Raw genomic sequence first — 12,546 nt, 5'->3', positions numbered from 1 at the left:
TTTTTTTTTTTTTTTTTTTTTTTTAAATCAAACTTTCACCTACATCTTAGACAATAGATAAGGCCAAGCAGTAAATCCTTTTATACTTTCAAGTTTCACTTACTATACATCCTCCTTTTTTTTAAATCAAACTTTCACCTACATCTTAGACAATAGATAAGGGCCAAGCAGTAAATCCTTACATAATTATTCAGGGCGGATCCAGATGGGCAATGGGGCAGTTTCCCCCTCTCACTATCCCCACCCCCTTATATGTCCTATTTTATATATTTGTACTTATACTCCTTATGTCTCATTTTATATATCTGGTTTTATTATTTTTAATTTAAATTTTCATAATGTTAAATTTAGTATTAGTATATAAAATTTATATATTTAGAAATTACATTAAAAGTACGTATTATTAAATATAAAAAATCATATTAAAAAATAATTTAAAATACTAAAGAAAACAAACAAATAAAATAGAGTTTGATTTGGCTAATAAATAGTAAACATGACATGTAAAATGAGATAGAACCGGGTATATAAAAATGTAATGCATATATGCAAGTTACAAAATGTTTAGATGGTTTAGTTGGTTATAAAAAATTTGTTAAAGTACCTTCCTTTAATTGTGAAATGTATAGTTTAGACCCATTTTAGATTCATATCAAAATTTGAAATTTATGTCTAATTGAGTATTTTACTACTTATTTTATAATGTGTTATGTATCACGACTTATATTTATAACTAGATATTGTCCCGTGCAATTCACAATCTAAACTTATATAATTAAAAATAAAGTATTATATTGCTATAACATTTATAATAAAATAAGGAGAATTGGATGGTGCGTATCTCTTACTGCCCAAGGAAGATAATGTGGTAGCGGATGCTTTAGCAAAGGTAGCGATTAACCGCGGCTGTGATTGGATTGAGTTTGTACGGCCTCTAGTTCATATTCTGGGGGATCTTGGGAATGATAGAGGTGTTGTTTGTGTGTTCCTTTCTGTTAATTAAGCTAGGGTATTATGCATTACTACCTATCTAAAAACATAATAAGTCTGGTTTTTCTTGTTTATACATTATGCTATAAGAGGTGTAGTATATATATAATTTGTTGGACCGTTATACGTTCGCTCCGGGAGGCACATGAACTGGCCCAGGGGAAATCGTCACTTGCGGGAATTGAACCCGAGTTCTCCCGAAATTCCTCCCCACAAAGAGAGCTCACTTGCCATTTGAGCTACCTCACTGGGTTATCTTTTTTCATTATTATTATCATGCACATGCATACACGATATATTTTCTTATGTTATTCAATGGTAATGATGTAGGTAGAGTGTAGACATGTTATTATAAGAAATAAGTCTGATTTCATTATATTATAATTAAATGTCAAAATTATATTTAGTAATTTATCATATCTAATATAATATTTGAAAATGTACATTTATTTAGTTATAAGATTAGTGAAAAAGTATCACTCAATTAGAATAATATATGATTCGTTTGTCTGCAATTATCCTGAAAAAATTGATCCCTCACAGTAGATCAGAACATATCATAGCTAGGATCAGAGCAATTAGTTGCGATTCTATTAAGTATTAACTATTCATTTTTTTTTAATTTCAAGATAATTTTTTTTTCAAGTAGTATTATATAAAATAAATTTTTAAAAAATTGTGTATAAAATAGAAAAAAAGCACGGAATTTTTTCAATTTTTTTTCTCAATAATAGGTAAATTTAGTTGTAACACAAATTTCAACAATCCTTCTTTCACTTTGAAATTATTTTATTTTATATTAAATTTATAACACTATTTATTAAAATATATATATATATATATATATATATATATATATATATATATAATCGGATAATTTGCTTCCGATTTGTGTTGATTGTGGACAAATAGAACTGTAAATATATCTGGGACATCATGGGCACTAATATATAGAGTGTGCCCTTCATTTATTTTCATGGTTGGTCACGATATGGACTACGATATAGCTCTATCTAATATGTCAAGGAAAATACAAGCCCATGTATATAATGTCATGTAATCCACACATAAGTTTATAAGCAAAGTCCAATCCATATGTAACTATGCATCACTACCAAATTATGTCGTCCAGCAATAATGAAGCGAGTGTATGGTCAGGACAAATTATGCTATGGATCCAGGTCCACTTTGTAATGTGAACTCGAGTCTATGTTCACAATTTTAAAACTCTATATTCACAATATTAGATTTCAAGGTAGATCCGGATTCATGGCATAACGATTGTTTGGTTGGTGCTTATACCTTTGATTTACAAGGAATTTCATATTATCATATAGTCATTATCTCATTATTTGAACGTGTGCTTTGACTGAAATTGACCTTATGACCTTAGCTGACAAATAACTACAAAAAGATTAATTAGTCTAAATTTTTTATAATTGATTGTATCAGACCAATAAGACTGATAGATAACTTCGACAGAAAGTTGAATTTAGAACTTTGTGGTTACTAACTTAATTATATAGTACGATGATTAGAGTTCAATGTACGTAAGATAAGCTCGTACATAATACAAGTTCATTTTAACTTGCAATATATTAAAAATAACATACAGTATATTAAAAATGAATAATTTGCATCAAAAAATATATATAATGGACCTACTAAAATAAAAATAATTATGTAATATACCGAAAATAAACATGTATGAGTTTTACATTGCAAGATGGATTCATAATCATGGTATATTTTGCCTAAGGGAGTATTTTTGTTTCATGAGTTTTGAAGGAAACAAACAAATTTGATCATGTATAAGTAGCTAAAGGTTTAGCAGTCCTCGTCAAGATTCATCTTTATTACATTCAAACATCCAATCCCAAACAAAAATGAAAAATCAAGAAATGAAATTCTTGATTACATGATAAAGTGGGCCCGACATGGAGTGATCGAAAACCTCCATCGCATGATACCCTTCCCCAAACGACGCCGTAGTCGGAATTCCCTTCCCTTCCAGCAGCTTTACACAGTCCTTACCGGCATCCACCAACGGGTCATCGGAGCAACCCGTCACGAGGACCCGCCAACCCAACCTCTTTATATCCTCAAGATGTTTCGACCCGCCGTCGACGCCCGGGTTCCGGAACTCATGATCGCCGCCGGCACCCTCCGGCAAACACAGACCGTACATCTGATCAATCGCGTAAAGCGGCAAAATGGAATCGTTTTTGAGCCTCTCCTCGGATTCCGACCTCGTATTCCCGCTAAAATAGGGATGGTGCAAGATCATCCCCTTGATATTCAGCGGCTTGAGCTCATCCGCCGCCGCCGCCCTTAGCCCGGCAAAATAAGCGAGGTTTCCGCCGGCGCTGGTGCCGGAAAGATAACAATTGTCTAAATCCGCGAAGTTTCGGACCCACTCGTCGTGGGTCGAGCTCACCCACCTCAGCCCGTCCACGGCGTCTTCATACGCCGCCGGGAGGCGATTCTCCGGGGCGAGACGGTACTCGAGTGAAATTACCATAACACCCACCTTCTCCACCAAACCCTGGCAAAAAACATCGTACAAACTCGAGTTTGCGTGGTTGAAAACGAATCCTCCGCCGTGATAGTACACAATCAGAGGTAACTTCTTCTTATTGATGATAACATCTTTGGGGATATATAATCGTTGCCAGGTGCCTTTGTGTGGGTCCAGGCCGACATCCTTGGAGAGGACCGGCGAGCTGCCGTGGAGGTCGGTGTTGGGGGCGTTGAGAGGTTCGGGGTCACGTTTGACGGTGTCGCCGGGTAATTCGACGATGTTGAGGAAAGGGTTGTCGATTACGGGACGGATAATCTCTTTTCGTTCCATTCTCAACATCTAAGATCGAAAACTATAAAGAATTGGAAGCTAAGGAGTAATGGTTTGTGACATTTCTGTAAAGAGCAAAGTTGCTAGCTTTATATTGTAGCCATGTGTGGTACTGACGACAAAGATTGTCAATCAAGCACAAATATCTATCCGTGACAGATTTTTCTTGGGGAAATATTTGTTATCCTTTGGGTTTTGACTGTACTAGGCGTACTAGGTTTTTTTTTTTTTTTTTTTTTTTCGCGGGGTGCAATCGGGTGTCATTAGACCATAAGATTTTTGGCTTTGAGAGTTTGTAATAAATAAATTTAGTATTGTGATCTTAATTTACACCAAAAAATCAATAGGTAATTTTTGTTTAGATTAAATTTGTAATTTTATGATTACTAAATTAATAGTCTGACTAACTTGAATGGAGTTGTTCACTTTAACTTAACATTCACTTGACCTCTTACATGGTCTTGAAGTTATCTAGAAGTTTTCTTAAACCGACAAAGTAAAAGTGTTGAGGCTTGCCATTTTAATTTCTTGCTTAATGAGCTCATGGATGATGTGGGATTGTTGAATAAAACAAGCATTGAAACTTGTAGTTTATTTAATAAGGAATAGATCATGATTTGAGATATTGGTCTAGTAGTTGAAAAGTTTCACTTGAATTAACTCTAAAAAGATCAAGTTTTTTGTCACATTTTTTGTTACCACATAGGAAGGTGGGGGAGGCCGGGAGGGAAAGAGAAAAAGAAGGTTAAAAAAAAAAAGAAGAGAAAACAAGTTGTTAGACAAAAAAAAAATGAATTAGCGCGCTTAGTGAGTTAGTGGGCACATGCACGGCGAGCGCATCAAGATAAATAATTTTTTTTTACATTTTTTGGATGTGGGGCTACAAAAAACTTGTATTACCAAAATTTTTGCTTTTCTTTTCCTCCTCGTCTCTCTCCTCCAACTCAGCATCCCTCCCCTCCCACTGTGCAAAAAAAAATAAAAAATTCCCAAGAACCTTGACGAAAATGCTCTTAAAGACTTGCTTGTATGGACAAGTCCTGAGTAATTATCTACTTAGGATTTCCACAACCCTTCTCTCATTATTTTTTCATTTTGTGGACACACCTCATCCACATCACCATATAATCCGCGCTCTTATTTTCTCTTCAATCATTCTTCCTTTTCCTCTCCTTTTTGTGAGCCTATCTTCTACATATCACATATTATTTTATTCACTTAAATATAATTAATAATTTCAAATTTAGATTTTAAATAATAATAGATTTAAATAATGAAATAAAAACATTGGAATCAAATTTTAAATACTACATGCGCGCGCACATACATAATTAATAAAATTAAACATTTTAAAAGTAAATTTAATATAGAATGGAACAGAAAATCTTAGCCCCACAAAGTATATTATTACTCTGTTGCGTCATAGAGTAATAACTGTACAATAAATTTATATGGAATATTAATTTTGAATACCCAATATACACATTTTAATGTAAATTTTTTGTACAAGTAACATTTTTTTTAATTACAAAATATTCCGCTAAGAAAGGCAACAAGTGAATTGTCATAATCAACTAAGAATGAATAGGGAAAGTTTTGACATTAAGATATCAAAACAATTTTCAATCATGCTGTCGCCAACAATGTTGAAAAATGTAGACAATTACATTTGTTTCCTTCTGAAAATTATTGCATATTTAGACTCTATAATCATACTATATATATAGTAATCTCTATATGATAAAATTTGGTTATTTGCAGTTAGACCCAATGGTATCTCCAGGCTAGCTGTCCCACCCAATAGAAGTGTCTATAATCCAGTGAGGGAATTAGTCACTGTGTCCGACGGTGAAAACCCTGGACTAAAAAAAAATAAAAATGGTATTATACTGAATATGTGGGCCTCTTTTATGTTCGATATCATTTACCAAATTTCTAATGGACTAATAAGTTTTCTTAAGCCAAGACAGTATGAAAGTTCTATGGGCCGAGTGACACAAATGGTGACATAATGGATCACATTATAGAATTTTTTATTTTTTTTGAAAGGCACATTATAGAATTTGAAAAGCTTGTTTTTTTTTTTTGTTTTGTTTGTTTTTTGTTTTGTTTTGTTTTTCAAAATAAGAATATATTCAAAGCTTTAATAAAGCAGGGGAGATTGGTCATTATATTTTAGTCATTCAATTATACTAGATTAATCAACTCAGATCTTTAATTATTTATGTGATTACAGGTGTGTTTGGTAACCCGTAAAATGACTTCCGGAAAATGTTTTCAGAGTTTTCTGTGTTTGGCAACATCCGGAAAATGTGATCAACGGAAAACATTTTCCGTTGACCAAGGAAAATCAGTTCAATTTTCCGGAAAATGACTTACGGAATTTTTTCCCGTAAGTCATTTTACGGAATCGCCAGAATAGCTGTTTCGCATGTTTTCGACCAAAACCAAGCCATATCACCCATGACCATGGACCAAGGAGGTGGGGAAACCGCCGGAAACCTTTGCTACATTTTTTTTTTATAAATTTTATTTTTTTATTAAATACCATTATTTTAATAACTATTATAATTTTTTATATTTTAAATAAAACAATTACAATGTTTAATTATACACTTCTATCCATTTTCCATAAAATGAACCAAACACACAAAGACAGTTTTCTATAATACATCCAAACACTGGAAATTAAACTGTTTTCCGGAAAATGACTCATTTTCCAGAAGTCATTTTCCTGCTTTCCAAACGGACCCTACATTTAGTTCATAAAGTGTTTGTTTGGTAATTATTTTAGTCCCTCGTCTCAAATAGTTGTTCAAATTAACCGTGATGGAAGAGTAAATATGTTAATTAATCAGTTTCCTCCCCAAGTACACATCAAATAAGTGGAAAACAAAATTTTAAATTTAAAAGTATTAGGCAATAATTTTATTTTCTTTGTAATTTTATTTAAATACCTCTTAACGAATAAAAATAATCACGTAACTAAATATTTTTCAAAATAATTAAGGAAAGCAAAGAAAAAATAAGTAATAAAGTTAAAAATGCAATACTTTGGTGTGCAATCAATGTAACGTGGCTTACAAAATCCTAGCGAAGATGCTTGCAAACAGGCTCAAAGTAGTGATTGGGGACATTATCTCTGAAACTCAAAGTGCTTTTATTCCAGGACGTCTCATTACTGACAATGTCTTGGTTGCATCCGAAGTTCTTCACTTCTTGAAGCGTAAACAGAGAGGTAAATGTGGATGGGGGGCTTTGAAACTTGACATGGCGAAAGCTTATGACAGAATGGAGTGGGGCTACCTGGAAAAAATAATGACTCTGTTGGGGTTTGCGAGTGGTTGGATTAAATTGATTATGATGTGTGTCTCTACAGTGTGGTACAGGGTTGTAGTCAATAGAGATACTTCTGAGGAGATCATCCCATCGAGGGGTTTAAGGCAAGGGGATCCCTTTTCCCCATATCGTTTTATTCTTTGCGCGGAGGGTCTCTCTTTTCTCCTTGCTCGTTGTGTTCAGAATAAGACTCTCTCGGCTTGTTCAGTTGCGAGGGGGGCTCCGGGTGTGTCTCACCTCTTCTTTGCCGACGATAGTTTGGTTTTCTTTAAAGCCAATGTGAATGAGGCACAGGCCATTCGAGATTGTCTGTTTAAGTATGAAGAGCTATCCGGTCAGTCAGTAAATTTTGGAAAATCTTGTTTGGTGTTTAGTAGGAATGTAGTGACCCATGAAGCTAATGCGGTTGTGGCTGTGCTAGGTGTCTCATGTACAGACTCTTTTGGGAAGTACTTGGGGCTGCCCCTTGGTATAGGAAGGAATAAAAAGGAGGTCTTTGGTTTTATCGAGACTAAACTTAAACAGCGAGTGGGGGGTTGGAATCAGAAGATCCTTTCTAGAGCAGGAAAGGAAATTTTGCTCAAAACGGTCGCCCAAGCATTGCCCACTTATGCTATGAGTATCTATTATCTTCCTACTACCCTTTGTTGGCTCTGGAAAGAATTATGAACAAGTTTTGGTGGGAGGCGAAGTCCAATGGTGGGAGTGTGCACTGGCTTTCTTGGGCTAGAATGTGTGTGCCAAAGTTTTGTGGTGGCATTGGTTTTAAACGGCTCCATGAGTTTAATGTAGCCCTCTTGGCCAAGCAAGGTTGGAGATTTCTTACTCAACCAAACTCTTTAGCCGCAAGGCTCTACAAGGCGAATGGAACTGTTAATTGAGGAGTCGTATACTTTGCAGGTAACACCTATTATTACTTCTACTCCTTCACCACCTAGTCATGCTCATGTTCACACGCCATCTGTAGATGTGGTTAGAATTAATGTCGATGCAGCGATCTTCCAGTACAAAGAGGAGGGATTTGTTTTAGCTGTAGTGCATGGGGGTGATGGGAGGTTTTTGGCGGCACATAACGATAAAGTCAGGTGTCTTTATGATCCTATTCTAGCGGAAGCTATGGCTGTTAAGGAGGCGCTCTCTTGGGCCAAGGGTTGTGGATGGGAAAAGGTGACTATCTTCTCAGATTGTCAGCTGGTGTGTAACTTGTTAAAGAACTCTTCCCCAACACTTTCCTATGTTGGTTGTGTCATCAATGATTGTATTGGTTTGAAACGTCGTTGCTGTTTCATTTTGTCCCTAGATCAGCGAATACGTATGCTCATGTGTTAGCTAGAACTACGGCTTCTCAGTCTGGTCCTTGTTCTTGGTTTACTTCTTACCCGGATTGTATTCAGCAGTTGCTTTCGATTAATTAATATAGTTCTTTGTTTGGTTTTCAAAAAAAACTGAACAGAATTAATCAAAATTTCTAAACCATTAACTGTGCGCCAACGAACCAAATTAACCGAATTGACCCCCGCCTTGTGCTGAATAAGGGTACAATGAATTGTCGTTCTCGCTGCCGGCCGGCGTCTTCAGTTTCGCAGATGCTTAAATTTGATTTGGATAAATTAGACATGAAACTTATATTAACCTGAAAAATGTATTATACCCTCAAATTAAAGAATGTTGCCTTTTTAAATGGTCAATATAGAATTAAGTGAGCATTGTTTTAGTCAATATATATCTTGTATGTATATATGCCGCCCTAAAATAATGATCAGATGACCATCATATTCTTTGTTTATGGTATATTAAACCTCATAAAACGAAATAAATTTAAGCTTATAAACATGGGCGATGTCACATACAGCTCTTTCCTCTATATCATTCGCCGGCAGCAATATAATTGTCAATATCCACTTGTTATATTAACTATATATATATATATATATATATATATATATATATATATATATATATATAGAGAGAGAGAGAGAGTTGGTCCTCTAATTAGTGACGTATGTGAAAGTTACAAGATGTGAAGAGGAATTGGGGCAATCTAATTGTATTGGTTATGTTAAGATCAAATGTTTATCACTATGCCAAAAACTATAGTCAATAGCGAAGAGGCAATGTTATTTCTTTATATACAGCCATCACATTTTTGAGAGAGGTAAAGTGTTAGACTTGACAAAAAAAAATATTAATTCTCGCTAAAGTATGACTCTGATACCATATAAAGACAGAATGATGAATATATTTCATCCAACAGATTTGGGAGGCTTAAATAGTCATGCATACAACTGAATCACCAACTCTAGGAAACAACAGTTAATAGACTTATTCTAGTCCTATAAACTAGACTTATTCTAGTCCTACAAACTAGGAGGAAGCGTCTACACGACATACTAAAATATGTTATTCCTTCTTAGTCTTCACCCAACAACTATCTAGTCACATAGTGTCGGACTTGATCTTTCAAAAATGTAACGCAAGCGATAAATATACAATTGGTGAATATGTGTATAGTAATATTTTTTCTTTTGGAAGGATATGTGTATAGTAATTAACAAACAACAAATCCAATGACTAATAATTTAAGCATGTATTTCTCCCTTGATTCTTCTTGGCCTGCGTTTTATGTCCTTTCCACCATCTTCAAAACCTTTTTTTCCCTCCTCACCATTATTATCTCCATCATTCTCGCCGCCATTTTTGACCTCCTTAATCTCCTTCCGCCGCCGCCCTCCGCCGCCCTGAAGCCAATCCACGACGTCGATCATGGTGGGCCGGTTGTCGGGGCTCGCGTCGGTGCACCTCATCGCAATCATGACCGTCGATTTCAGCTGGGCACGATTGTACTTTCCCCTCAACCTGGGATCAGCAATGTGGTCAAAAGCGCCCTTCTGTACAAACGGTGTAGCCCAGCGTACAATGTCCCGCTTCACCCCACTTTTAAGCTTCTCCAATGGCTTCCGTCCACTTATGATCTCTAAAAGCAAAATCCCGAAACTGAACACATCGCAGCTCTCTGAAACCTTCCCCCACATGGCGTATTCCGGCGCTAAGTAGCCCAGAGTTCCCTTCACTCTCGTCGTTAAATGGGAAACCCCTTCAGGTATCAGTTTTGCGAACCCAAAGTCTGCAAGTTTTGCTTGGAATTCGGAATCCAAAAGAACATTGCTGGCTTTTATGTCTCGGTGTATTATGTGTGGGTTTGCTTCATGGTGCAAGTAACTTCAAATCATGTGTTTTAAAACCATAAAATTCAATTAGTTATGAAGCATTGTAATAGAGTTACTATTATTCAAAAAAATTCAATTAGTTATGAACAAATACTGCATTGTAATAGAATTAGTATTATTAAAAAAAAAAAACTCAATTAGTTAAAAGAACATGACAGGGCATTACATGCATATACTACCTAACAATATTGACTAATAAACTCATGTTAGATTATGTCTCCAAAAGAAATATTATTGGGACAAATCAAACTCATGCAATTTGTATTAAATGTATGTTTTAAATTAATGTTAGACCTATTGAATGGATAATTCAAATCATGAATGACTAATTCATGAAAAAAACTTGCAATTTTTTATCAATCCAAAAAACAAATTGAGATTGCTAGTATTTCTCAACTTTTTCAATTACTTACAGCAACAAATTAAGGAAACACGTCAACCATTATACTGACCAAATTTTATGGCCATCACCTACCACTTTCAATGGTGGTCAGGTCGGGACGAATGACACTCTAAATCTTTAAAGTGATTAAAACGTTTGTTAGAAAGTTTTTATTTATTTATTTATTTATTTTATCAACGTAACTAAAATTCCTAGAGTTCTAATCACAAAATAGTTTGAAATTGTGAGATTTTCAATAATGATGTATGAGAAACTGTTATTATAATTTACATAAGAAGGGCCAATCTTCCCTTTTACCTTTAACAAAACTTTTGAAGGCAACCTAACCAAGTTAGTTAGACTGTAACTTGGTAACTATTATAAATTTAACTCCGTAAAAGCAATCTATTGGCTTTCTTAGTTTGTACTTGTCAACAATATATCTATATACATCCTAAATTGGTTTATTTCATTGTAGTCCTCCCTAATCAAATAGGTCCCAAGGCGCTAAGGCGAAATTTACTAAATGCAAACCTTTAATTGTGACTGTGGATTTTTTTGGTCACTTGAAAAAAAAAAAAAACACATGAAATATGAAGGCATATAGAGATAGAGAGATCAGAGGAATACTGACGCTAATCCCTCAGCTGATCCAATGGCTATGCTCAATCTCCTGGGCCAATCTAGAAGGCAATCATCAGCAAGGTGTCCATGAAGATGGGTGATTAAGCTGTGATTAGGCATATAATCATAAACTATAAGCCTTTCATCTTCTCCGGCATAAAACCCCCTCAACCCTAAAAGATTCTTATGCCTAACCCTTCCAAGAATCTCCACTTCCACTGCAAATTCCATTTCTGCTTTTGCATTCACCGCCTTCAGCCGTTTCACCGCTATCTGCATCATCCCCATCCAATCAAATTTCCCAATCAACACCAAAAAAGTTAAGGAAAAAGATGAGAGAAATTAGATATATATAGACATGATTGCCTCGAGGCCTTTACTGGTTCGACCCCAATAAACACTTCCAAATCCTCCTTCCCCGATCTTGTTATTGTTGTGAAAATTGTTTGTTGCATGAACTAGTTCCTTCAGACTGTAAATATCCCATGGATAATTCCTACTACTCTTGTTTTTTTCACTGGAAATACCCAGCAAAAAAAAAAGAAAAAAAATTTATATACACATATATATACATACATAGATCAAGAAAGAAGAAGGAGAAGAAGAAGATACCTGGTTTTTGCAGGGTTTTCTTCAGAAAAGCAAAAGCAAACATATTTCTTGAGCATAATTGTGAAATAAGGAATTGGAAGAGGGACTGATGGAAGAGAAAAAAGGGTTTGGGGAGGAGAGAGAGAGAGATGGAATAAACAAGAAAACGGCAAAAAACATATTCGAATATAACAATGCAAGAATGGAAGTCCTCTTGTTGTAAAGACAAAATAAGACAGCCCTACCCTTGAGGAATGGTGGACTTAGTAAAGCAAAACTCTAGTATTTAAAGTTCACAAATTTAAATTTTACCAATATTTTTCGCTCAAGTCTTAGTCAAATGATCTTCTGTATGTTATACCTCTTTAATATAATTGGTGATTAAAAGCAAAACCTATCTGTGCACACCATCAAATAGTGGTAATAGATTTTCGTGATAATAATAATAAGACAGGCCTTTGCCAAGTCAAAATTCCGATTCCATAATGTAGGTAGGTATATAGATAATATGAATGCTGGAAATTAAATTATTAATCATAATT

General features: G+C 34.9%; 2 protein-coding genes across 2 annotated transcripts; both read right to left on the bottom strand.

The window, feature by feature from the left end:
* Positions 1 to 2,679: 2,679 nt before the first annotated feature.
* On the bottom strand, positions 2,680 to 3,906 carry LOC115998494 (carboxylesterase 1-like). The gene has a single exon (XM_031238078.1). The coding sequence runs from the start codon at positions 3,848 to 3,850 to the stop codon at positions 2,885 to 2,887; it is 966 nt and encodes a 321-aa protein (XP_031093938.1). The 5' UTR covers positions 3,851 to 3,906; the 3' UTR covers positions 2,680 to 2,884.
* A 5,853-nt stretch (positions 3,907 to 9,759) lies between these two features.
* LOC115999596 (PTI1-like tyrosine-protein kinase At3g15890) lies at positions 9,760 to 12,131 on the bottom strand. Its single transcript, XM_031239437.1, has 4 exons — positions 12,026 to 12,131; positions 11,780 to 11,930; positions 11,424 to 11,686; positions 9,760 to 10,399 (listed from the first exon to the last, which is right to left on the bottom strand). The coding sequence occupies exons 1-4, from the start codon at positions 12,079 to 12,081 to the stop codon at positions 9,760 to 9,762; spliced, it is 1,110 nt and encodes a 369-aa protein (XP_031095297.1). The 5' UTR covers positions 12,082 to 12,131.
* Positions 12,132 to 12,546: the final 415 nt, after the last annotated feature.

This window comes from Ipomoea triloba, chromosome 12 (genome assembly GCF_003576645.1).
Source record: "Ipomoea triloba cultivar NCNSP0323 chromosome 12, ASM357664v1".
Classification (NCBI taxonomy): Eukaryota; Viridiplantae; Streptophyta; class Magnoliopsida; order Solanales; family Convolvulaceae; genus Ipomoea; species Ipomoea triloba.
Note: the sequence above shows the minus strand (reverse complement) of the source record. Positions and strands in the feature narration are given on the sequence as shown.